The sequence below is a fragment of the Neolamprologus brichardi genome, chromosome 5 (genome assembly GCF_056152115.1).
Source record: "Neolamprologus brichardi isolate AB-2024 chromosome 5, ASM5615211v1, whole genome shotgun sequence".
NCBI classification, from domain to species: Eukaryota; Metazoa; Chordata; class Actinopteri; order Cichliformes; family Cichlidae; genus Neolamprologus; species Neolamprologus brichardi.
Window position 1 is genome coordinate 34,695,832 of NC_142108.1, and position 25,836 is coordinate 34,721,667.

The 25,836-nt window shown below is 42.9% G+C and overlaps 1 protein-coding gene across 2 annotated transcripts; it reads left to right on the forward strand.

Annotated features, from left to right (window-relative positions):
- Nucleotides 1-6,630: 6,630 nt before the first annotated feature.
- Nucleotides 6,631-22,092, forward strand: sdc4 (syndecan 4). 2 transcript variants are annotated; one of them, XM_087841135.1, is made up of 5 exons: nucleotides 6,631-6,934; nucleotides 18,537-18,729; nucleotides 18,821-18,858; nucleotides 18,940-19,132; nucleotides 19,441-22,092. In XM_087841135.1, exons 1-5 carry the CDS (start codon nucleotides 6,878-6,880, stop codon nucleotides 19,590-19,592), a joined length of 633 nt encoding a protein of 210 aa, XP_087697261.1. In that variant the 5' UTR covers nucleotides 6,631-6,877; the 3' UTR covers nucleotides 19,593-22,092. The 2 variants fall into 2 exon arrangements, with proteins under 2 accessions (XP_087697261.1, XP_087697262.1); XM_087841136.1 differs by having other exon boundaries at nucleotides 6,632-6,934; nucleotides 18,540-18,729.
- Nucleotides 22,093-25,836: the final 3,744 nt, after the last annotated feature.

Sequence of the window (25,836 nt, forward strand, 5' to 3'; positions counted from 1 at the left end):
AGAAGTAAAGCAAGTGTGTAAATTCATCTCTGAATGTTTGTAAAGCATTCCCGCGTTAAGCTTAACAACCGATATATAGAGCAACTGCCTCTCTCTCTCTCCCTCACCTTCCTGCTGCTACTTCAATCATGAAACTGCTTATTGATCAGCTGATCGTCTCTCTTCTTTGTTTTTGGCCCACTTTGCACCAGAAAGAGGAAACCAGCGGCTGAACAACAGCAGCACGTTTAAGCTTGATAAGCTGTTGTTAGAATTTATTTAATATTATTTCTACACCAGGATCTTTTTCTACAGCTGACGTAACTGTGCAGGGGCGGATCTAGCAAAGTTTAGCCAGGGGGGCCGATAGGGCATGAACAGGGAAAAGGGGGCACAAAGACATACTTTTCTTTCCTATTCTCATTTAAAATATCTAGCTTTTAATTATTTAATAATTATCTGAATCTTACACCCAAAGTTTTAATCTGATGTAAAATGTATAGAAGTCCATTACTGTATATAGTAACTGTTAAGTCTAATATACCCTAGTAAGCTATACTACTTTTTCCTTTGGGAAGATACCATCTGTGAATTCTGCGATTCTGTTGAAGAAAGATGTTGAATCTATTTAATTATTCTTGAAAAATAATTTTTTTCTGTGATTTTTTTTCACCCTGCATCAAATTAAAGTTGATTACATTGATTAAGCATCATGAGGAAGAGGGTGGTTCCCTATTTTCTTTTGCTGGGAGTTTGCAACCCTATTAGTTAGGTTGCTTAATATTTCTGCTAAGTACTCTTTAAAATATCAGAATAGGGAGGATGGAGCAGGTTTAAGTTTATTAGATTGATCAGTGTTGCTAAACTATGAAATATTTTGGGTGCAGTGTGTTGTTGTTTTTTTACATACAGGTATAACAGAATAGCTTTAGTGTTGTTGTTTTTTAACTTGAGTATGAACTTATACAAAAAGCAGCAAGATATTAAAAAAACAGTTTTATGGATTAAAAAACACTATATCGGATTCATATCGGTATCGGCAGATATCCAAATTTATGATATCGGTATCGGTATCGGACATAAAAAAGTGGTATCGTGCCATCTCTATCATTAACTCACACTATAAACAAAATCCATAAAATAAAATGGAAGCTAAAAATAGATGTAAAAGCTAAAATCCAATAAGCCTTTTTGTGCTAGTGGTTAGCGTTAGCTAAGGCTAATTTTAAACATGTCCTTTAATAAAAAAAAATACTTTTGATATCTGGTTATCTTAGTGACTGGAGATGTTAAAGATATAATATCAGTCATTAATGCAATGTATAATTAAAAACACTAATGGTGGAAGGAACGTTTAAACAGAATTTAAACATATTTCCTGTTTCACGTTAGCCTATTAGCATGCTAACATGCTAATAGGCTAACGTGAAACAGGAAAGTTTAGCATTTAAAAGGATAATAATGAGAATCTGATGTTTTAATGATCTTAATGTGACAATTTTATAGGTTGAATCAAAGAGAAGTTGTGACTTTATGGGGCTGCAGTGGAATTGTTGTTATTTTTTGTGACTGTAGTTTTTAAAGGTTAACGTTTGATCATTAACCTGATAAAGTCTTTGGTCGTTATTATGAGGAACCCCTTATGATTAACTAAGTCTCACTTCTTTGTCGCACGTTCTCTTCATGGGCATATAAGTCCACCCCCCTGCTGAATTAATGTGTTTCACTTCCTTTTTTTAATACCAGGCCTGTGGAATTTGCTTGTGACTTAGTGGTTTTTCGCATGTGACCTTTGGGGCTTCCCCTTATCATGGGATAATTACAGCTGGCTTTGTCTTTCACTTCTCATCTCTGTGATATCATGGAAGCTTTCTAAATGTCAGATGTGCAGGCGCGTGAGGGCAGGTTCACTCGGACTTGCCTTCAGTCCTTTGAACAGTTTCCTCTGGACTTCACTGAAGAATTCCGTTTTTCCACTTTTGTCATTTGGATTTTCAGTTTTGCAAATCGTGTATGAAAAAACAATCCATACCTTGGTTACAACTGGTTAGGTTCAGGTGATAAAGGCAGGATTTTGTTTTGAGTTTTGAATTCCTCTTTGGAATTCATTATTATTCATATTAGGTTTCCTTATCCTTGTGAGGTGGTGTTTTATTTCTTGAACTTTTGGTTCCTCTTCTGTGGAACCAGCTTCCAGTTTGGATTCAGGAGACAGACACTATCTCTACTTTCAAGATTAGGCTTAAAACTTTCCTTTTTGCTAAAGCATTAAGTGTAGTCTGCTGGGGGATTCCCATGATGCCCTGATGTTTCTTCTTCGCTCACCTTTTTCACTCACTGTGTGTTTATACACCCGTCACCCCAACTGCTCGGGGTGGATGGCCGCCCCTCCCTGAGCCTGGTTCTGCTGGAGGCTTCTTTCCGTTAAAAGGGAGTTTTACAGTATAAATTGCTCTAAGAAGACTGTTGTTGTGATTTGGCACTATATAAATAAAACTGAATCGAAGTCCTGAGTTTTGCTTCCTGTTTGGATTCCTTTATTGTAGTGTCAGTGTCAGGCTGTGCTCCTCTGTCTTGCTTGTGGTTTGTCTGCGACTTCTTGTTAATCCTCTATCTGATAATCTTTTGTTCTAATTTTTTTCACGGTTTGTCTCTTTTGATGTCGAGGTCTTGTTTCCTTTTTCTCGTACTTTGTGTTTGTTTGTTCATCCCTTATGTGAATGTGTGTGTGGATGGGTGGATGACTGGATGTGTAAAGCGCTATACAAATACAGGCCATTTACCATTTATTGTTGTATTCCTCTGTGCTTCAGCCGAGTTACCGAACTAGACTGCGTTCATTGTGCATCTTCTACATGAGCCAACTAAAGGTCTCGCCTTTTCTTTTACATTTAGGTCGACAGAACTCGGTTAGCTTTAGTGAATAAGATCTGCCCGGTTTGGTTTAGCCTGTATGAGCCAAAAGCCCGGATTTGTGAAGTCATTTCCTGTTTCAGTTTTTTATCTCTTTTTCCACTCACGCTTCGGTTAATTATAATTCCTATTTTTGTTTCGTTTCCTGCCCTGTTGGTGCCACATCTGTGTTCAGTTAGAGCTCGAAAACACTGGTTGAAAGCCTGACATCATCTTCCTCAAAAAACTGGGCGTGACCAAAGAAAAACTGGACAGATGTTTTCCACGTAGATCAGAGGCCTGATCAGATCATCGCCTGTCGGAACGTCAAACACGGACTTCCAGACAGCGCTCAGTAACCGCCTCGAGTCGACTCTGAGGTCACGTTTTGATGTCGTCTCAACATTACTTTACCTTAGAGTTATTTTTCACCAGCTGATGGCGATTCAGCGTCTAAATGTTTGTCTTGTATAGTATACGAGCTACATATATAGTATAGATACATCCTGCTCCGTACCCATTTTGGCAACTTGAAACATTCCAGCCATATTTTTGTTTTCGAGGTATTTTTTCTTGCGTTGCTGTTCTTGGTTGTCACATTTTCATGTCTTTTCTAAAGGCGCTAACAACGTATGTGCTGCAGACACAAACTGTACCTCCTATAGTGCATTATCTGTCACAAAACAGCAACAATGTGCATCATTGAAGAAGACTATTTCACAGTTTGCCTTGAGACGAGGCTGATCACACACGCAGCTCGGGTTGCCGTTAATTTCCCCAAATTGCCTTCTTCTGATGATGTCAGCACAGAACAACTAGAAGTCCAGTTGAATTTTAAAACTGACAGATTTTAGGACTGTGCAGTCAGCTAATCTAATATCTGATAACTGATAAAGGAAAAATAATCTCGAGTCCTAACCCAAAAAAGAAATGCTAAAACTCCAAGAACGATGCTTTGGGGGTCTTTTACACGGAGACCTTTATCACTGTGTGTGGCTGTGTTAACAGAAGCTTGTTGTGTATTATCAGCTGCTTGTGGTCCTGCTGAGCAGGACTTTACCTGCTTTATCTTGTTTATGCAGCTGCTGATCTGATCTGACTGTGAGGTGAATAAAACCCCAAACCGACAGTTTACCCACAGTCTTAGATAGTTGGATAAAGATGTGACTCACACTTTGGAAATGGTTCAATTTTCAAAGACTTATGGGGGATTCATTGACCCATCCATCAATCCTGAGCTGACCCAACGTCACCAACAGGAAAATCCCGCTTCCTGTTTTAGTTAACGCAAACAATGCGTCTTTAACAGCGTCTATATTAAAAATTTCCCTCCGTGTCTGCACCTAATATATCCTGATCAAATTTGCATAAATATGAGCAAACAAAGACAGACAGCTTTCACACATGGCTGGGTTTTCCCTGTTCAGCCTGTCTGTAAATATGTGTGTGTGTGTGTGTGTGTGTGTGTGTGTGTGTGTGTGTGTGTGTGTGTGTGTGTGTGTGTGTGTGTGTGTGTTATCTGATCTGGAAATGTATCTTTCTCTTGTTTCGTCTTTAATTGTGTTCAGTGGGTTAGCAACATTTCAAAAACACAAGGAAATCCCCACAACTGATTTCAAACATAAACAACTTCAGGGTAATTTCCAAGAATGAGACTCACACACTCTGATAATCAAGATGTTTTTATTAATATGAAACCTGTTTTATGTCTCATTAACATTCACATCATTTTTTTTTTTTTTTTTTTTACCATTTTTAGCTCTATGTGTGCTCCACTTATTGACATGTGGCAAGTTTTACCATTTCACTGCAGTCTGCATGAAACAGAAAAGCCTTTAAAATAGTTACGCAAGATATAAAATAAAAATAAAATAGAAAATAAATTGTATATATATATTTTTTTACATTTGAATTTTATCCGGGTTAAAATAATCTAACTAACTATGTGTGCGAAACACAACAAAAACATTTTCAGTTTCTCAGTAATGTGACATGTGTACATGAGGCCTGAAGTTTCACACTCTCAGGAGGAATTTTAGATTTAAATTCATAAAGTATCATAAAAAATCACTTCACGACACACTGGCAAACACATATGAAGCTCAGGCTCTGTTACACACAAAGCTCATCGCCGACACTGCAAACCGGAAGAAAAGCGAAAACGTGTGACGCAACAGGTCGTAAAACAACCTCGACACGAAAGGACAACAAGAAAACGGTTAGAAATCCCGGAACCGGTTTCCAAGGATGAAATAGTGAACTCATCTATGCTTTAAGCCTCGAGAGACCCGTGGAAAGAAAGTGAAAGGGGAGGGAGGAAGTTTAGCGGAAGATGTCGTCACTCAAAGATTTCCATGAAGCAGCAGAAAGCCCCTGCTGGCAGCGACGCCCCCTTACTGGAAACAAGCAAAGCTCAACGCTCAATGCGTCTGAATTTCTTTCAAATATGGTTTTGAAAAAGTTTGGAGCACCAGGAAGTGTAAACACAAATCAGACCTCAGCACACTGTGTCAGATAAGATGACTCCCTGTGGATCTCTGTGGTTATACAATGGCTCATTATCAGCTTCTTATCTTGGAATTAATGACGATGAACGACAGCAGCTGTTGATTGAAACCCTCTTTTTGATTGATTTAGCATAAAAGGATTAATCTAGATTGTCTAAATCTCTTGGTGATACCACAGAGATGATAATTACCCCAAATGTTTTGCAGATTTACATTAGGAAGCCTTTTTAAATCTCTCAGGGCGGTAACCCTCCGCATCTTTATTGCAGAGACACTTCCTGATGCTATTTTGTAGAATCAGTGTAGCAGATAAATGGAACAAAAGTGGATAAAAACAACAGGATGTGTGTATTTGTCCCCGCGGAGAAACTAAAAACCCCATTTGCTTCTTGAATTTTGAAAATGGACACCATTCAGCTGTTTCCTCTTCGGCGTCTTTGCTCCAGAGTTTCAACCATTTGGTCATTTTCACGGGTTTAACTCGTGATTTCTGTCTTTGTGACTTTGGGGACGTCAACTTGTGTCATTTTTAACCACAACATAAAACATAAAACACTATAACTGCAATGACGCCGTTATCACTAACTTATCACTAGCTCCATGATTTATAGATGCCCAGCTGATAAACATGAGCCTTTGTCAGCATTTATTGTACCACATGCAGATAGAGAAATCAAACCACCGATTTATCTACGACCCACTTTAGCCGCAGACACCCTTTACACAGTTATCTTCAGTAAGGACAGATCAAACACGAATATGAATACACTTTTTCCAGTATTTAAACATGAAAGACAAAAGCTGCACTTACAAATCCTTTGGAATTATTCATTTAAAAAAAAGAAGTAATATTTACTCATTTAGCGCTTATTTTATTTTCCAGTCCCTGTTGTGTTTCTTTAAAAAATTAATATTTATAAATATGTGTAAAGTAATACAAAAAAGAACTAAAAGAAAGAAAACAACGTGAATATAATGTTTTTTACTTATTTATAATTATTTGATTCATTACGTTTTATTATCACTGTTAATGTATTTTTGTTTTTCTCGTTTTAAATATATTTGTACTGAGTTTTACATTCATGTATTCACTTAAAAATGGCGTTTAAAAAAAAAAAAAACTGAGGTAAACAATAAAAGAAAAAGTGAAATGGGCGGAGCCGGCGGACAAGCCTAGCCTGTGGAATGTGCTGATTTCCACACGTCATACGTACGCTGGCCGCTGATTGGTTTACAGACTCAAGTAAAAAAGAGCAGACAAGCCGGCGGCTCTTCAGTAAGCGCAGCAGCAGCGAACGACAGAAACTTTACAGGAGAAACGGTGACGGTACCGAGAGGCGGACGGCTGTACTGTGTATTATTTGCTGGACTATACTGGAACACAACGGCGGGACACTGAAGACGCTCAGCTCGCTGTTTTTTTAAAGCTACAAATCCCCGTTAAGCTAACGTTTAGCGACATTCCCGCTTGTTTTTGTGAACTACCTGGAAGAACAGCCATGCTCACCCTGTGCCTCGTGTTGATGTTATCCACTGCCTCCGTCTTCTCAGAGTCGGTAAGTAGTTTCTCCAGCGAGCAGCTCAACTTCAAAAACTCGTGTATCTCTGTTTCGGCAGCGCTATCTTGCTGAGGTTAGCCCTGTGTTTGTGTGCTGTTAGCGGGAGCCGGAAGGCTGTGATTTACCTGTCCTATCCCTCTGTTTAACGTACGGAAATGAGAGTTGTTAGCCACTTAGCTTCTCCTGGGATATGGCAGCTATTATTCCGAATGGGGGCGGGGGGTCACTTTTCCAGGATGAATCCCAGAGACACTTCCCAAAGAGGATCAATCCTGTTTGATCAAAGAGACAGTTTTCCGCCCCCGATAATAATACAGATGCACGCCAGACTCTCTTGTGTCTTTGAACACTTCTCCAGGTTGTTGCCAGTGTGAGCTAATGGGGAAATCTGCGTGCAGACTCCTTTTGGAGCCACTGAGACTTAAATGGTGACTCCATGTGTTGTTGTTAGAACAGAATTTGACTTTAATTAGTAGGATTTGTGTGTTATGAGGAGACTCGCTGAGCTGGAAGGCACCAAATCCCAGTTTGAGTGAGATCCATGTTACGCCCCTTCCATTCTGATGCTTTCCCATTAACTGTCTATGAATTAGCTGACCAGGGGAGCTGGATGTGTTGCAAGCATGATTAGGTAAGCCCTGCAGCGTAGGTAGATCCATATTTGCTGATGATTCATGTCTACACGTGTTGCAAACGGGATGTATTTGGATTTAGTTGGGCGATAAAATAATTCCAAAGTCCAGAGACACTGGATTGAAAGTTTTCCTTTCTTGATAGTTAGATTGTTCTAGGCATAAATTTGAGGAGACATTATGCAAAAAAGACAAGTCTTTAATTGTTTTTCCCAAACATGCGTTACATTGCTTCTGTTTTGTTGCTCTAATTAATCATTTTTGGTGTGATTAACATCAACATTGAATGCTTGATGCCACCCACATACAAAAACATGCACCCTGCCCCCCCTCCACTCAGGCCAGTTGGTCCAAATGAATGGTGAGAATGAGCAAAAAGCAGTAAGAGCTGGTTTAACTGCATGTCTGACATACGGCAGGATTTGTTAAAGGATGCTAATCTCAGAGCAGATTGTTGTCTGTACAATCACACTTTAGTTTGTGAAACACGTCACAACCATTTGCAGACACATTTGTAGGCTGGGGCGGTTCTCGGTTTAAGCAGCATAACGGTTATATTCGGGGTTCTAGCTGTTCCACGTTCCACATTTTGGTGTGAGAAGGGGTTGGAACAAAACATGGCGGCCTGATTGGGCCTTACAGTCTGTTACATTCCTCAAAGTATCTTCTCCTCCTCCTCCTCCTCTTCTTCTTTCTTTTGGTCCCCCCTCTGGTATGTGACCTTTGGTGACCTTGACCGGCCCTCTCTGGGATTTTGCACACTTGATGGGGTCTCAATGGGGCCTCGGGGTGACACTCCACTTCTTTAACACAGCTAGCCTAGTGTGGTTACACCTACAGCTTTCCCACCAAAACATTCCCCCTTTCCTTCCTTAAACGAGCTCCAGATATTGACCCCTTTCTCTCCCGCGTGTTCTTTCCTTTAATGCATACTTGGCCTCTGAGCTATCACAATACTTGCCTCCTTGTGGCCTTTCCTCTCTGCCCACGAGGTCATTATTGGTATGTGGGTTTGGCATTCCCCGCTAATCGATAACAATGTTCTTTTACCTGACAATAGAACATGCTCTGAATGCAGAAAAAGGGGTTTTTGAGAGCCACAGGCACGATCGGAATGTTTTTATCACGGGATTGAGTCGGATTTCATATCAACTGGATGCCAGCAGGAACTTGGTGCCATTTCGCTTTGGTCAGCTTGTCTGTTTTTATCAGTTTGTTCAAGATAGCGTGGCATGCCAAACAAACTCTGTTCTCTGTTCTTTTTATTTTCCATTGACCTCAGCGTTTTCTGCCCATGTATGGTCCTTCGCTGCCCTGCCAAGGGTGAAGGTGAAAAAGATAGGAAAGACCAGCGCCGAGTGTAATGTTTGTGCTAGTGTGCAGGGCGTTTTTCAGAAATGTCAAAAATGTTGAGAGAACTCCAAACACATGCCTTTAATTATGATGTGAGACAGAATAAAACAACATCTTGTTTAAGAGGCTGAACGATGAGCTTGTTTGGGGTTTAATAAGGGTATCATTCATCTTTATGGAAATAGAAGTCCAGTTTTATGATTTAATTTAACACATGTCCTTGAAGTTGAAATTGTGGTGGTTAATCGGGGTAAGAAAAGTCTTCTTTGCCCCAGAGTTAATCCACGTTGCCCCACCAAACCCTTAGCTTGTTGCCTCTGGAGCCCATTTGTTGGAGCTTGTTGGAATGTGACTGGTTTTGCAGTTTCCCCCCCTTCCGATCATTTGCACCAGAATGAAGCAGGTTTTTAAGGCTAGTTTTTTGTCTCCTTTGCATGATGGGGTGCAGGGTGGCGCTTGATAAATACTATGACTAGGATGTAATAATGGTTCCTGCTTTGCTGCCCACTGGTCTATAAAATCCCTTTGGGCCCAGGAATGTTGGCACACAGAGAGAGGAGGTTTTTGTCCTTCCTGCCCACGACGGAGTGCAGTCGAATCCGATCCCCCGGACTCCCTCCACCCTTTTCCAACCACTGCATACTCTGGCAGTTGTAACGGGAACTATATGAATGCATTCAGGGCAGAAGTCGACCATAAAAACCCTCCAATTCTGGTTATATCACTTTCAGCTGACTTTTTTTTTTAGTCAAACTCAAGACAGAGACAGGCAGTTTAAAGATGCCGAGCAGTCTCTGATTATAAGCACAAAGCTCTGCTGTGTGCTGTTACTCTAAAGAGGGGTTCTTGCAGATTTTAAGCACACAAAAAAAGTTATATTTTATATACATAGTTAAGTAAAGAGAAAAGCTGGTTATGCTCCAGAAACACTTGTTGCACATATAAAATCTGCTTGACCAAGCTATTTCAGCTTATGGCTTTCACCAGTGTCATCATAAAACATGTTGCAGACAACATTTCAACTGCTCCAGACTTTATGCAACCTCCAAAGTATTTAAAGTTGTGCAGGAAAACCGTTTATCTGCCTGTAAACTCATGCATCTGGTCAGCGTTACAGTAAAATCCATTAATTTGTGTTTAATACTTCAAAAATCTTACATTGTAACTTGTAACGACAGGAGAAGTTTAGACATTGCTTTTGGGCCTGGAAGTTGTGTTTTTACTATTTTTAATTAAATGACAACAAACCCCTGCTGCTCCTTCATCGTCTAAAATCGTCAGGGCTTGTTTTATTCTGGGGATTTTCTTGCAAACTGGATGGGGAAGGACTCTTATTACCAGCTGTAGTCCATGATGGTGGAGCTGGGAGACCTTTAGCGCTACATGAGCACCAGCAAACGAAACGTCGCTCGCGAGGTCCTACTGGAACGAGAGAGGGGAAAGGCCTGAGCTAGCTGGTTGTATGCTGATCATGTTGTTGTCCTGAGGGAGTTTACGCGGTGCATGCGTGGACAGCGCTCCAGTCTGGGTTTTTTGTTATTTTATTTTTATTTGTGAGCCTCTCTGTGATTCCTCTGGGAACGGCGAGCCTCGGAGGCCTTTTGATGTCCGCCTGTGCCGACATCAGTCTCCTCGTTCTTTTGTACGTTTGTTTCAGGATCGAAGCCAGACTGTTCCCAGCTATCAGCTCCCGTCCACAGCACATGTATTGGGCATGAGAAATGATAATCAAAGCACACCACCCGCAGGCAGGCAGGCAGACGGCCAAATGCTATCGACCCAATATTTCTAATGTATCTGCAATGGCTTTGTTTTTTGTTTTTTTTGGTGATTATTAATGTGCGGCTGCTTCTGCCCGTTGTTTTCACTATTGATCAGCCTGTTAGTTGTTAGAAGATGGTCAGAAATGGCTGAAGTCTGAGGTGCAGGAAGTCCAACACAGTGGGCTAGAAATGGCGTGCGATGATAACGTCAAACAACAAAGATTTCTTGAACTGTGCATAACCATTACCCTGAAGTGTAGCAACCATCATCCTTTGAATTGGCCCTTTACTCACAGGTGTGAGGATTATGGGGATTTTTGCTGATTCTCTTTTGATAACGGCTCATTGTGTTTGTCGGCTTCTGGAAATTTACTTGAACCCAGTTGATACTCCACAAACGGCACCCACCCACTCAGCAGAGCTCGCAGGCTGCTTTTGGGTGGTGTGAGGGTTTTCCCTTATTCTAATGCATTTCAGCAGCACAGCGCCTTTTTGATGTGGTGTGTGTGAGGTCTACCTCGCGACTGTAGACCGCAACCGTCACATTAACCTTTTACTACCTGCACAGGATGCTACATTCATTTCTAATCCACAGAGTTAATCAATGATTAACTTTTTTGGATGTTTGAATGAGTCTCTGGACTCGTAGTGAACCCACAGACCACAAAAGACCTTTGACTGTGGGTTTTAGGAAAGAAACTCAACTTCACATGCTGTGAACTGAAAACACTACAACTCTCTTGTAGAAATGAAGAGTAAAATTAAACTCCCACTGTGTACGCTTCCTCTTTCAGTCACCCTCAAGCATTACAACCAACTGCCTTCATACACACCTGCATGTTTCTGCTTTGATTAAGCTGTGCTTCTGACATCTGCTCAATTTAATGTTTGGAAATGGACGAGTTGGCACGATCTCTGTAAAAGAAAAGGTGTGTTACTCTCCGTATAATTAAGAACGTCTTTGTGAAAACTAAAATGTTGCCTCTTTTGTCAAGAAGCAAGCGTAAAGTAAACTGAAATCACCAGAGCGCTAAGCTTCACTTTGAGTCATTACTATTGTCCTTCAATGAATAAAGACAAATATTAGTGAAATGAGTCAAATCTTAAACTCCAGTGTGATAAGGAGCCTGTTTTCTGTGAGACTTCTTAGATAAGACGGTGGCTGTACAATCAGCCAGCTGTGCAGCAGACTGGGACGATTTATTCTCTGCTGACGGGGCTAATTGAGCTTTAATGAGCCCCTCCTGAGAGTTTGATCTTATCTGTGCAGCTTTTGTTGGTCACTTCCTGCTGCTGCCGAGCTCATCCTGTCGCATCTCTGACCAAATCCTCGACTAATGGCGAAAAGGGCCAGATGCCTGCAGCGTCCTCCATCTTCCAGCACTTTAGGCAGCATATCGCCGCCTTGAATCAAACATTACAGGCCGATAGACTACAGGGAAGACACCAAGGGGTCTTGTCTGCTTAAAGATCAGCCTGCAAGCAGGAAAACAGGAAATGTCCATCAGAAACAAATCAGCATATTTGTTCTTTGTGCATTTAAGTAAACATCTGAGATATTTTTACTTGAATTTGTAGGAAACTTTTGGCTATATTTGGACGTAAACAGATCTGAGGTCAGCTTTATCAGCGCGCTCAGTCAAATTAAACCTCCGTCCCTCACTGATTAGCACCCTGTCAACATACAGTCACAGCTGATTAACAGATCGGTCTCAATGTCCAGCTTCATCCGGCATGTTTTATCTCTGAGTCATGAATAACTAACTCGCACCGAGAGCACGATCTGTAATCAAAGAGTGAGTTTCACTCTGGAAACCATGCTGCTTATGTGAGGCCAGAAGTGATGCCAAGTAAGCATTTTGATGCCCATAACTTTGCAAATATTTGAAGTATGAAGGTAAAATTTTACTCCAGTTATTTTCAGGGTCAGCTGTTTCTGAGGAGGAGGCACTGATTGTTTTTGAACATTTACTTGAACATCAGGGAAACGAGGTGAATGGTGACGGACTCTTAAACACCTCCGAGCCGTGTGTGTGTGTTGTGTCGGACTGAGGAATGTGTTCCTCCACATGGGTTAGCTCGGCAGCCAAAAGCTCGTCGATGCAGCCGCCACATTCCTGCCTCATCCGCAGTGAAGCCAAAGCTCTCTAAGCACACGCAGACGCTCGACTCGGAGCTCGGGCCAAACCAGCGAGGCTGCTGTCAGGTTTCTTCTGGCCTCTCAGGCTGAAGGGGCCTAACACAGATGATAACGGGAGTTTTTGTTTTCAGGAGCTTCACCCATGACATGCAGACGGGGTTAGATGTGCTGACGAAAAGTCTAAAATACTTGCACAAAAGGCTTCTTCCAGTTCCTTGGAATAGATGGAGACCCACTTCCAGGGAGTTCAGTGTGGCTGGTCTGGTGCTGGGCACTCCGCTATAGATAGATCTGGCGTAGGCAGGAGGAATCTGGAGCTCTGCTGTCAGTGCGGAGAGGAAAATGTAGATTAGTGTTTGAGGACGACCACGTTCAGGCCTCCTGAAGGAACAGCTGAGCTGACACGGCTCAGCTTTATGATTTAATGAAGCCATGATTTTCACTCCTCCCGTGGATGTCTTTGGCGGTTACGTCAGGGGTCAGGAGTACATCTTACAGCAGATGAAGTGACACAACGCTGGTGCAAATCCTGCTGGCTCAAGTATCAACGGGGGGGCTGAAGAAATGGGAGACACTGAGGAAGACGAGCACTGCTTTGGCCTCTGAAAACTGACTTTTCTGGACAAAGCTCGTGAGACGCCGGACACGGCAAAGAATAAGGAAGCACATTCCTGTCTTTTCACGTGTTGAACCTCCTCCAGTCGGCCGTGTGAAAGGACCAGATGCCCCTCTCCGTGCTGGCAGATGGAGGGATTGTTTCCAGAGTTTAATGAAGGGAGGCTGCTGGAGGCTTAGCCCAGTTACCTTGGTCATTGATATGCTCTCGAGGCGTCCACTGGCATTGTTTGGTGTCAATAGAAGGGACGGGCCCTGAAGCTGGTTGGTGGGACTCCTGGCAGACTGCTTTTTTTAGCGAAGCTGAACAGTTGGAGGGTTTTAGGACCTCCGTGCTGTAACGGGCAGGATAAAGAAGGGTGTGATGGGACGGAGGTGTGACGTGTCTGATGGGGCAGGAATGGAGTCTACAGGGAGGGGCGATGGCGTCTCCTTTCAAAGGCCAATCAAAGAAAGCCGATGGCTTTTGTTGTGCTTACAGTAACAGAAAAGGTCACATGATAACAAAGCACAGCAGACGTGGTCGTTTCAGATGTCAGCATCACTAATGTGACTTTTCTGTCACGCGTTATGATTTCGTTGCATGCGAGGACTGTCCGGGTCACATGGTTGGTAACCTCAGACTGTAACCACGTGGCACAAGGAGCTCTGCAGTTTGGGCTTTTATATTAGACAAAGGGCAGCTGCTGGATCGACTTTGACCTTTGACCTCTGTGTTGGCTTTATCTGAGCGAGTGCTGTGATGAGTAAGGCTTTTATAGGAGGAGTTTATAAAACGTTAAAGCGGAGGGAGGAGGCTTTTTGTTGTTTTCTTCTTAAACGAGTCCATGTTTGGTTCTGTGGGAATGAAAAGCGGAGCCTTGAACAGAAATCTTATCCCATATTTCTTTCCACTGAATCCATTTGGTTGGTTTGGCTGTTATCCATATCCGGCTGCTTATCAGCTGTTGCACATTAGGCCCAAAACACACCAGTCTGTGAATCACTGATGGAGGACAAAATGGGGATCTGTTAACAGGCTGTAAAATGGCTGGTTGTGATTCTTCTGTCTGTAAACGATCTTAAAAAAACTCTCGGGACTTCCACTCTTCAGCTTTCACCGAGTTTTCCAGGCCGTTTGCAGGCATTTGCGGCCTCCCCCCGAACCGCAGCGAGCTCTGCTGTAAAGCACGTAGCCGGACTTTGTGTCGCTGAAGCTCATTCAGGCTGTTTGTAATGAACACATTCAGCTTGATGCGAAGGAACAATGATAATCTGTCCACTCAGGCTGTTTGTGGCAGTGTTTCCGAGCAGATAAAGGCTGCTTTCAATTAACCCTTTAAGACCTACCATAGAACCAAGTCCGCCAGAGCTTATATTATATTTTTACATGCTGTGGAGCCATTTTTGGGAGCATTTCAAGTTGCTATACATCAATACAACCATTATAGCCCAGATTTTAATAATATGTCTGCATTAAGTGCATAGTAATTACATAAATTGCAAAAAAGTGCAATAAACTACAAAAAAATGTAAAATCGTTTTTGTTTTTTTAACATATATTTCTAGTTAGAGAAATTTAAGAGGCTTATCCCTCAAAACTGTAAATACAAAAAAGTTGCACAAAATAGTTTCCCACCACAGGAAATTTATTTTGAGTGTCTTCATAGTTTTATTTTTGAAATAGACCAATTTTTATATACTGCAGGAAAAACAAAAATAAATATTATAATGCAAATTTGCAAAAAAGCAGCATATGCATCAAAATAAACTATTTCCAGCAGTGCAATATGAGTCCTAAGCATCCCAGAAACCACACAGAAAGTCATAAAGTCAAAGATAACTTTTAAAAACATCAGTATAGGCTCATGAGGCCCTGATGGTAAAAAACTACATTTCCGCGAAAATGACGTCACTTCCGGTTTCGGGCAGGTCATGGCGGACATGCGATAGTTCACACTGACGTCTAATCCAATGTAGGAAGTGTTATGAACAGCTGATCGGATCGGCAAAACGTGTTTCTGGAATATTATGTTTTTGTTGCTGCAAGTGCTTTTTATGCAGTTTTTGCAAAACTATATGTGGAAGGAAACTGTGACCGAGGACAAGCTGATGGCATAAGATGTAAGTACAACTCCTCCGGTTTCATATGCAAAAAAAATTATTGCGCTAGCTCACGTGGTTGCAGAGCTACCGGGATTTAAAAGTAGTTACGCAAAACAGAGCGTGCTGCTCTGACCGGTTTTAAAGGGTTAAGTTTTAACGCGAGCGGAAGTGGAGAAAGGGAAAGTTTGTTTGAAGAGGAAAAAACCTTTAAAACTGTAAATCCTTGAAACGGACACTGTAGCAGAGTGATGCAGTTCAAATGAAAATAACAAGCAAAAAGGAAAAAGTTCAAATAAATAAAACAAACTTTAAAATGGCTACAATAACCAAAAATTAGTAAGAACAGGAAATAAACTTTTTTCTGATATAGATTTAAATATAACTAATAAACTGTGTCTATTCTTCTAGACTAAGTTACAGGTATATAAAGTGCGTCAGGTGTGTTATGTACTCACACAGTAAATGAGTGTGTGCCTGCTGACAGTGTAACATGTGTGGCTGTGACTGAGTGGACCGCTCAGTAAAATGAGTGAGCGCTGATTTTCATGTCGATTTGTTACGTAACCTCAGCTCGGGCGCTCCTCTGTCCTCTGTTTGCCGGTCCGTGCTGGTTTAGATGTTTACGCGCGCACGCTGTGTTCCCTGCCGAGCTGTTTTCAGGCTGACGTTGGACAGCTTTCACAGAAACTGAGACTTCCGGCGCTCATCCTTGGCTCTGTTTGTTTTTCCTGGATTTGGAACACCGTGGTTGTTTTTGTTGGGACTCGGCCTGAACCTCGTCCCAGCTCCGGGAAATTATAGTAAAAGTAGAATATGTCGCACATGTGACGGTAACATCGGAGGCCTTATGTAACGCAAGCCTCGAGCTTTTGATCTTTACTGTTCTCCCGAATACGCCGGGCCTGCCGGGACAGGCCTCAGTCAGCCTGAGAGGCGTGCACTTCTTTTCTTTTAGCCCTCTGGGACGCAAGCGTCCAAGTTGCACCACGCAGGGGTTAAAGGTCAGAGGAACCTGGAAGGGGAGCGTTTTCAACACCCCAGGACACGGAGGGACAAAACGTACTCTTACTTTTTTGTTTGTGTGGAACTTGAAAAATGCAAGAGAAGAAAGTGTTCCTGTTTAGAAAAAGGCCCACACCCACTCCACAGACTAAGGTTCGGGTCATTAACGTTCCTTAAGTTTGACAGGAGAAAAATCAGTGACTAAACTCATAAAACTCGCCAATAAATCACTGAAATCCCTCGAGTGAGGCAAGAAAACGTGTTTTTGTAGCAAGAAGCAGAGAAATCAGGTTTTCTGGGCTTTTAAAACCATCTGTAACCGCAAATCGAAGTGAAACGAGCCTCGGGGGGGATGATGTCAAATATAACAAAATGAAGGGCTGTGAGTCCTGCTGGTTTACCTGATTGAATCAGCCTGACTCATACGGGTCCACACGGAGGCTTGAATGAGCGTAATTCCTCTAATGTGACTCAGAGGACGTGTTGGAGCAGGACTGTGAATGGTTGCGAGGAAATGAAGAGCCAGCAGTCACCACTTTACGGCTCGGGATTACTGACAAAGGCAGGCAGGCAGGCATGAATGCACACATACAGGATCGCGGCTCCCTGCTGCACATGTATGGGCTTTAAATGAGGACATAATAGAGCAGCGATCCTCAGCCGGGCTACTTACCGCCACAGCTTTCAGGACGGACATGAAAAGACACGAAGAGAGAAGAAAAGATCAAATTTGTGTGGAAATAGATGCAGTACAAACCTTTAGCTGCAGCTGTTTCCAGCTGTTATCGGTTTGGACGTTTCAGCTTCAAGGACACAGACTGAATGTTTTCAAGCACTTTTAAATGATTTAAGTGTCCTGTTCAGTTCAGCTGCCCTCAAACCCAAAGATTGTTGTCACGAAGCATAAAAACATAAAAAACAACAAGTTGTACTCTTTCAAATTTGATGTTTGCTCCTGGATTTTTAAATGCATCTCTGTAAGGAAAGCCGGGAAAGAGGGGCTCAGACGGGAAGAAATGGAGTAAAGTGCAAGGGAACGCACACAAAAGAGGACTGAAAGTGTAGGAAACCAAACAAATTGGAGCAGGAGCGGCGAGTCCTCGCGAGCCCACCTTGTTGCTAAGGAGTCGCGGTAAAATGGCGGCCTTTGTTTGAAAGCTCTGCGCAGGCACAATGGGGCATCCCCTCCCCTCTTTCTTCTCTGCTTTTTAAAGGCAGCGGCTGAGAGGATTACCTTCAAACACGTCGTTACCACGCCGAGCGGCGAGAACACAAACAGGGAGGCCCCGGGCGGGCCGGGTTAACCCTTAAATGAAGACTGGGATGGAAGTAATTAAGAGCCTCGTGACGTACGCGACTCAATCTGCGAGAGAGGACGAGGATGTTTGTGGGACATCCGGGAAGCTTTCCAGTGTGATTTGTGGTCGGCTTTTGTTCTCGCTAAATGGAAAGCTCAGAAAATAAAAGCTTGTTCCATTTTTCCCGACAACATAATCACCACTCTTCTTTTCCTGGAAACTCGATTGGCTGCTTCCTATCGGACGCAAACATCACACGGGTTCCTCCTCGTCTGCGTCGCATTTGGGGCTGTAAAACACATCAGGCTCGTGTCCCGTCTCACTTTGATTCAGGACATTGTTTCCTGTGTGTGTGTGTGTGTGTGTGTGTGTGTGTGTGTGTGTGTGTGTGTGTGTGTGTGTGTGTGTGTGTGTGTGTGTGTTAATGATTAGGTGATGGCTTTGGGGAGGGGGTGTTAATCCCATTCCTGCAGCTTAGCGGGCAAATGGTCACTGAAATAAACTCTTGTAATGTGATTAAATGTGGCTGATGTGCCCTCACCATGTTAAGCTTTGATAGGGATGGTAACCGTGGCGACTGGGCTGATTGAAGGGGCCTGATTGGGCAGGCTTGACTAAAAAGTTACAGAGAAACTGGAAGCGTGTCGGCCTATCAGACCGAAGGAGTGGTAGTGAGATAAAGTCCCTCTGAGCCTCCGTCTGATGTCCCAGCAGGTGAGGGAGACGGAGACATGGATGCCCATGAAGAGCTCGCAGGCTGCCGGCGCGACGACACGTGGCGGCGATCTGGAGGCGTCCGGAGTCACCCCGATTGGCTCAGACTTCGGCTTCACAGACGACGACGACGACGATTACACGTACGACGATGAAGACTACAACGACTTCTCTGGATCTGGTGACGCAGGTCGGTCCCGACGAGAAACGCTCAGCGCAGCGATTTCTGACGTTCACGTAGAATCTGTGAGATTAAATGAAGAATCTGCTTCTTTCCACAGACACGACCGTGTCGCCTGACGAGACGACATCAGTGAAGGTGAGAAGCGTCTGCGTGTAAATACTTAAACACTCAGCCATGCAGCAGAGGCTTCACCAACTCTTTTCTCTTCGTTTACAGCTCGACATTATCGACAATAAGATCCCCGAGCCAGAGCGCCCGGTGCGACCAACCGTCAACGAGATAGAGATCGTCGAGAAGAACGAGATCCCCGTGCTGGGCAACGACGATCGCAGAGAAGACAACCTGTCCAATGTCCTCATGTCCCACACCGGCAACGAGAGCTTCCTGAGCAAGACGGAGTTCCTCGCAGGTCAGTCGAGCTCTTAAAAACATCTTTGAATTGGCCAAAACTTAACTTTGAGTTTTAAATGTCCAAAGATGGAAATGCTGCCTGAGGTTTAACATCAGACGCAGGAAAATATTGCTAAGCTGCGATAACCTTGAACTAAGAACAAGAGGTGGTAGCGCTCGTACATGATGACGTGATTTCTAAAGTGTAGGGCTGACGAGGCGTTCCCTCCCCAGAGCAGCAGGAGGAGGCTCCTGTCTGGGTGGAAGGAGTAGGAATCACCGTCACAGCTTAAAAAGTCTCATCTGTCGCTTTACTTTCTCTTCCAGCTCTGATCGCGGCCCTCGCCGTCAGCCTGATGCTCGCCGTCCTCCTCATCCTCTTCCTCATCTATCGCATGAAGAAAAAGGACGAGGGCAGCTACGATCTGTCGAAGAAGCCCATCTACAAGAAGGCCCCCACCACAGAGATCTACGCATAGACCCCGACCTCCTCCTGCTCCTCCTTTCACAACCACACACAATCACACACCTCACTCCCTTAAAAACCCAATCAGGGCCGGCGTCTGGCCTCATCATCATCATCATACCTCCTCCTCCTCCTCCTCACTTTCCTCCAGCGGAGCGATGCTGGGTAAATCAGGAGAGAAGCCCCGACAACACCATCGACAGACTAGCTCCTCCCTGATGTGCGCTTTATTACCGACGCTCTCTGAACCAATCAGAGGCTTCGCTTTCTCAGAAAAGGAAAATGAGCGACAGGAGTGGACGCCAGCTGCCGTGACCTCACTTCCTCTCAAACAGGACAAGACTCCTCCCTTCTTTCCTTTAAAAACACTAAAACGGTACTTTTATCGGTCCAGTTATTTATTCTCTCCTCTGAACCTGCAGCTTCTAAAGACTAAAGAGGTTTTCATGAGATTTTTTTTTTAATGCCATAATGAGAAAAACAAAGTTGGTTTTAATCTGAAAGTTGTGCAGCGGTTTCATGCTCCGTTAGAAGTGACCCTGTATAGAAGTGTTGTTTCTGCACTGTAAAACCATCACTTCCTGTTCTGTAAACCTTCAGATGCAGCAGAGTTCATTAAAATGACCTTAAAAGGCTTTTTATTTCCCTTCAAAGCTCCTGGTATGTTTGGTTTCTCCTCAGCACGTAGCACCAGACAAGTGAGTCGTACCAATCCCTGAATGGCGGAAGACCCCGGGTTATTCACGAGCACGTCATAGCGGCGAGGCGTTGCTGTACTCCTCAGCATTACGCCAGGCGTCGACACTTTCGGATGTAGACTCGCTCACTTTCCCGTAGAGAGTTTGAGGATACGAAGCTATATCCGAATAGCTGGTTTGGTTAGCTTAGCTTAGCTTAGCTTAGCTTAGCTTACAAAGTGAAAAGCGTTAGCCAAAGCTAATACAGCTAAAGGCTATTATGTGTGAAGTAGCTGTAAACTCATCAAATTAATGTTCTCGACTTATAATGTGCAGATTTGGGTTTAACCACCTTTTTAAGCATAAAGTCAGTCTGACGGCAGCATTTAAAGTCGGGTTTCCTCAGCTAATGCTACGCTACGGTAGCGTAGCATTGCTAATGTAACATTTGGGGATTTTTTTTTTTCCACTTTTTCATAAATTAAGATGAAAGAAATGAAGCGTAAATGTGGTTTTTGGTAATTCCGTTAGCTGCTGCTTCTTTTTTTTTTTCTTTTTTTTTTAATTAATCTAGCTAGCTGATTTATTTGTGCTAAGCTAACTCTAATGTAATTTTGACCAAACGTGAGTGGCTTATCTTTTCTAAAACTTGCCAAATTAAAATTGTAATTCCTTCAGTTCTTTCAGCATTGAGGTGCTAATCAGTGTAAAAGTTGAGCTCTGTGATTGCAGAAACAGTACTTTTTTCTTTCTTTGATATATATATATATATATATTTTTTTTCTTCAATCATGGGGTTGATGCTTCTCTCGATAAGCTACACCGACTGTTTGCTGTTTAGTTTTTATATTTTCAGTCACAGTTCTCGGAGCGATCGCCGACGCCGTCGTAAGACTGCTCTACCAAGGATTTGTACATAGTCATTAAATATCAATTTTTAAAAAAGCTTAAAAAATATATTAACTTGGTACTCAGCCGTGTTCTGGCAACAGAAATATCTACCAAATATTTAAATGCCAAATTGTTTTGTTTTTGCTCTTTGGTGTCCTCGCAGTAACCTTCCTGTGATTTACTGTAAATGTAAGTTTTGATACTACCGATGCTAATACTAACGCCTCTAATGTCCTCCAGTGTTTTATTTTCCCACCTGTAGATCAACTAGTTCCCCTCTGTTATTATTTTTAATTAATTTAACTGTCAAATTATTTTATTGCCTTCCTTCAGGTTTGGGTGTTCACCCTTAAGCTGTTGTATATGTGATTTTTAAAAGTTTTATATACACTAGTTTCAGATTTCCAGCAAATAGTTTTGAAACTTTTTATTTGGTAAGAGTGTCTATTATCTTTTTAGACTTTTTGCTTTTGTATTTATGGTTTTGTTTTTTGTAGAAGGATTGATTATGTGGTTGCTGTACGTCTCTTCGTTCGAGGGATGTTGTGTCGATGAGCCACGTTGCCGTCAGCAGACCTCGGGTCGATTCTTGGCGACTCGCTTTTGTAAATCTGAACGCGACCGCCGACGCGAGCAGCCGCACAGTTACAAAAACACTGACAAAACGCTGCTGCCCGTGTCCTCTGGTGTGCCGGGAGGAACGAGCTGACCTCTGACTCGGGCAGAGGAGTAAATCTGATCCGATTACACGAGTTTAAAAAAGAACATTTCAAAAAGCAGTCAGTCGTCGGCCCCAGGTCTGAGTCGGTAAACATGGGAGGGTATGTTCTGCTGCTTAATGTCACAAATACCACACGTGAATCATCGGAGTGGAGCCAATGAATCATTGGTTTCTCAATGCTGGTTCCGATTTATTGAAAATAAAGTTATTTTTATGCACATTAACATTTTAAATGTGTGTTTTGTTTTATTTCCTGAGGGAAAGATGACTGAAGAGACACCTGATCACAGGGGGTAAATCCCCCTCAGTGGTTTTCTTTCTAGTTTTTACTCCGACAGCGTAGGAGTCCTGCTAGCTTTGCTTTCTTAGTATTTTGTGTTGCACAAACAGTGCAGGCGTTGTTGCCAAGGAGACGAGCACAGTTTAAATGCACAAAACCTTTTTTGCACGATTTATTTTATTAGGCAGATGATAACAAAGGTACTTCGAGTAACTAAGGAGCTGCTTTCACTGTCAGAGAGTCCAGGTGTGTGTGTGTGTGTGTGTGTGTGTGTGTGTGTGTGTGTGTGTGTGTGTGTGTGTGTGTGTGTGTGTGTGTGTGTGTGTGTGTGTCGGATCGAACTGACAAGCCGTTGCCTGTCAGCTTCAGCGCAGCCGGGAAAAACACACTTCACTAAACGCCAAAACACTGACGAATGCAGCTCTGCTGGGAGGGGCGCACACATTCCAGCACACACATATTCAAACATTATCCTTCACACACGCTTTCATAACCGAGCACACGGGGGTGGGGGTGGTGGTGGGGGGACTTTGCACTGGACCTATTTGTTCAAAAACAAGAACAGGCGGAGGTTAAAGTGCCACTCTGACTTTCTTCCAGATCTTTTTTTTAATCCTCTTTGATCCAGCTCCACCTGTCTGCTCCTGCTGGATGCTGAGCAGGTGAAGTGTACGTGCTTTGCATCAGGTCTGAATGTGGGGACTTTCCTTTCACAAATTTGGTCCTGATAAAGTTCCCCTGGTTATTTTCGTTTGGTTTAAATACAGATGTGCCTGCATAAAAACAGAAGGGGGCAACTGCCAACATGCTCCAGCGTACGGCTCCAGATCGATGGCCGTTTCTACGACTTTTTTCTTACTGGGTGGGAGAGTGAGATGTGACTACATGGAGGCGCAGACGGCCTGCCTGCAGTTTGCCAAAAGGCACATGAAAGACTCTCAGACCACGAGGAATAAACTCTCTGGTCTGATTAAACAAATATCCCCTACGGGGAAGCATGGTGGTGCTAACATCATGCTGTGGGAATGTTGTGCAGCTGCAGGAACTGGAAGACTAGTCGAGGTCACGGGAATGCCGATATGTGCGCAGACATCACTGATGATGCTCTGGATCGGGATTCATCTGCCAACCGGACAACAGCCCTCATTAATTTTGATGTAACCATATATGTGATCAGTTTTGGAATAAGGCTGTAACAGGACAAAATGTAGAACAAGTGAAACTTTCTGGATGCTCTGCATATAAAACATGTAGAAGCATCACAATACCTTTGCTAAACTGATTCATATTGCAAGATTAGGAGGCAGCTTCTCACAGTTAATTGTCACAATGCCACTAAAAAGGGCTGCAGGAATAAATGCTCATAGTAATAATAATCGTCTAAGGAGCTCGGGAAGAAATGCAACCTTCAAGAAACTTAAACAAGTCTTTTCTTTAGATTACTATGACCCAGTAGACATTCATAACTAAAGATCTACAGGTCACAGGATGAGGTTTTGCTAACGAGAAGCACAGGATGTCAGAGTCAGAAAAACCAGAAACCAGACTGTGTAACGTCACATGTGAGGTTTCTAAGTTTCAGCTGGTAATCTGTAGCAAAGGCTGGTCATGTTTTCACAGGCAGTAGTTTCAGTGCAAAGACCAAGTTTCCAGATTTTAAGCTGTAATTTAAACTGAGCTGGTCACTCAGTTCCTTTTTTTAATGCTCAGAAATGTTAAAAACAACTCAAAATAGCAACATCTTCAAGGACCTGGTGGTCCATCATATTGCAGCAAGCATGTTTGGGAACGCCTGCATGTTTTGCACAATCCAGAGATCAGGGACTCCAGCCTCCTGATAATTCAAACTTAATACAGTTTAAACAGGTCGTTTATTATTAAGATAAAAATGGCCCCATACAGCAGCTTTAGAGACTTTCAGCTTATTCTCCACAGCAGGTAGGTCCACATATTTATTATTAACAATGTGTTTGTTTAATTTGCTTTTTATGGACGCTAACATATCACGGTGGAGGGGTTTGTGCATTGCAGTCATCCGAGGAGCTCTTTCTTGTTGTGAGGGTAAACTGGCCCCCGATAGGGTCCCCCATAACAAACTGGTCCTCAGTGTGGGGCCACACAGAGCAAATCTGAAAAAAAAAAAAATCAAGGGTCCGGTTTACCTGGAACAGGGTCCATCCTGCCCGGAACAGGATCTCAGACCAGACCCAGGATAAGGGCAAGCGTCAGGTGGCCGTGCCTATGGAGCCCGGCCGGGCGTAGCGGTCCTGGTGCTCTGATCCTCAGCTTCCTTAGGCCCGGGGGCAGACCCAGGACTCCCTGGGGAAATTATGTCTCTTGACTGGGTTGGGAACAACTCCGTGCTCTCCCTGGATGAGCTAGAAAAGGAGGCTGGGCTGAGGGAAGTCCGGGCTTTTTGCTTATAAACCAGATAAACGGCTGAAAATGGATGAAAGGAGGAGATGTTGTTTTTGTTGTTATTTGTTTGTGCCCAATGCCCTCCTGATGTGTCTCCTCCACGATGAAACTTGAATATGTGAAACACAAATGAAGCTAAAAACATGTAAACGTGTTTATTTCCACTGTAAAGTTTTAACCTGGGAGTCTACCTGGGACTCACTGCTGGAGCCTCGTGTGGACACTGCAGGAACTACAGCCTTTGGCGCTTCTGGGTTAGCTTAATTTTTCTGTTGCAGATGACGACGTGATGTGTTCAGGTTATTTTAGGAGAGTAAACACAGGTATGGCACTAACATTTTTTTTTTTAACATTTTACTCACAAAATGTGTTTCTTACATTTACAAAGTGGGGACTGTTGAGTTTTAGTAGCTTTGTGGGGACCCACAAAGTTGAGGAAGTCATTTTAGTATCATTAAACTATCAGTAGGTCTAACTGGTTAATGATTGATTACAGTGTGGGGGCCTGGGTTTATAGTGTCATTCAGGTTTTCTGTGTTATTTTAGGAAATGTTTTCTGGGGAACTGAATGAAGTAAACATGGTTTTTCCTCGGTACTGAGTCATTAACCTAATCAGGTAACAGAGATAAACTTCCTTGAGCCCAAATATAGATTCTGAGTTAGGCGCACAGAGTCTGCAGATGTATCCTGAACTGCTTTGTGCTGCACAGAAAACACATTCTTTTCTTATCTGCTGTTCTGGCAGTCCTTTTCATGTCCACACACCTTCATACACCTTCGCTGTGTCTTTAGGAGCATTTACGGGAACTTCCAGGACGTGTTGCACCAGGCAGGGTGTTACTGGCTCTTTTGTCTTTTATCCTCTGAGACTCAAATCAATGAACCAACGGTTGCAAAAGAAGATTTCAACATCTGTCTGCACACTTATCGGTCTGCATCTCTGCTATGGTTTCTTTGCTTATATAAAGAAAGAGATAACATCTGACACTGAGTTGTGGATTCATTCTGCAAATGAAACAAAATCAAAAATTATCATCTGCAAGATCTTGATTTCTGTTTTTGGAGCAGTTCAGAGCCTGTTAGCGGTGTGGTCAAACATTTAAAGCTATTAAAATGTTAAAGTTCCCTTTAGAGGAATCAGAGGGATTCATTATTGGATCAGCTCTGAAACAAACACAGTTTGAGCTTTAATCTGCCCCTCTGGACCTTCAACAATCTTTTTAATGCTGTAACTGCAACTCAGACTGTTGCAGTAGAGTTTGTGTAGAG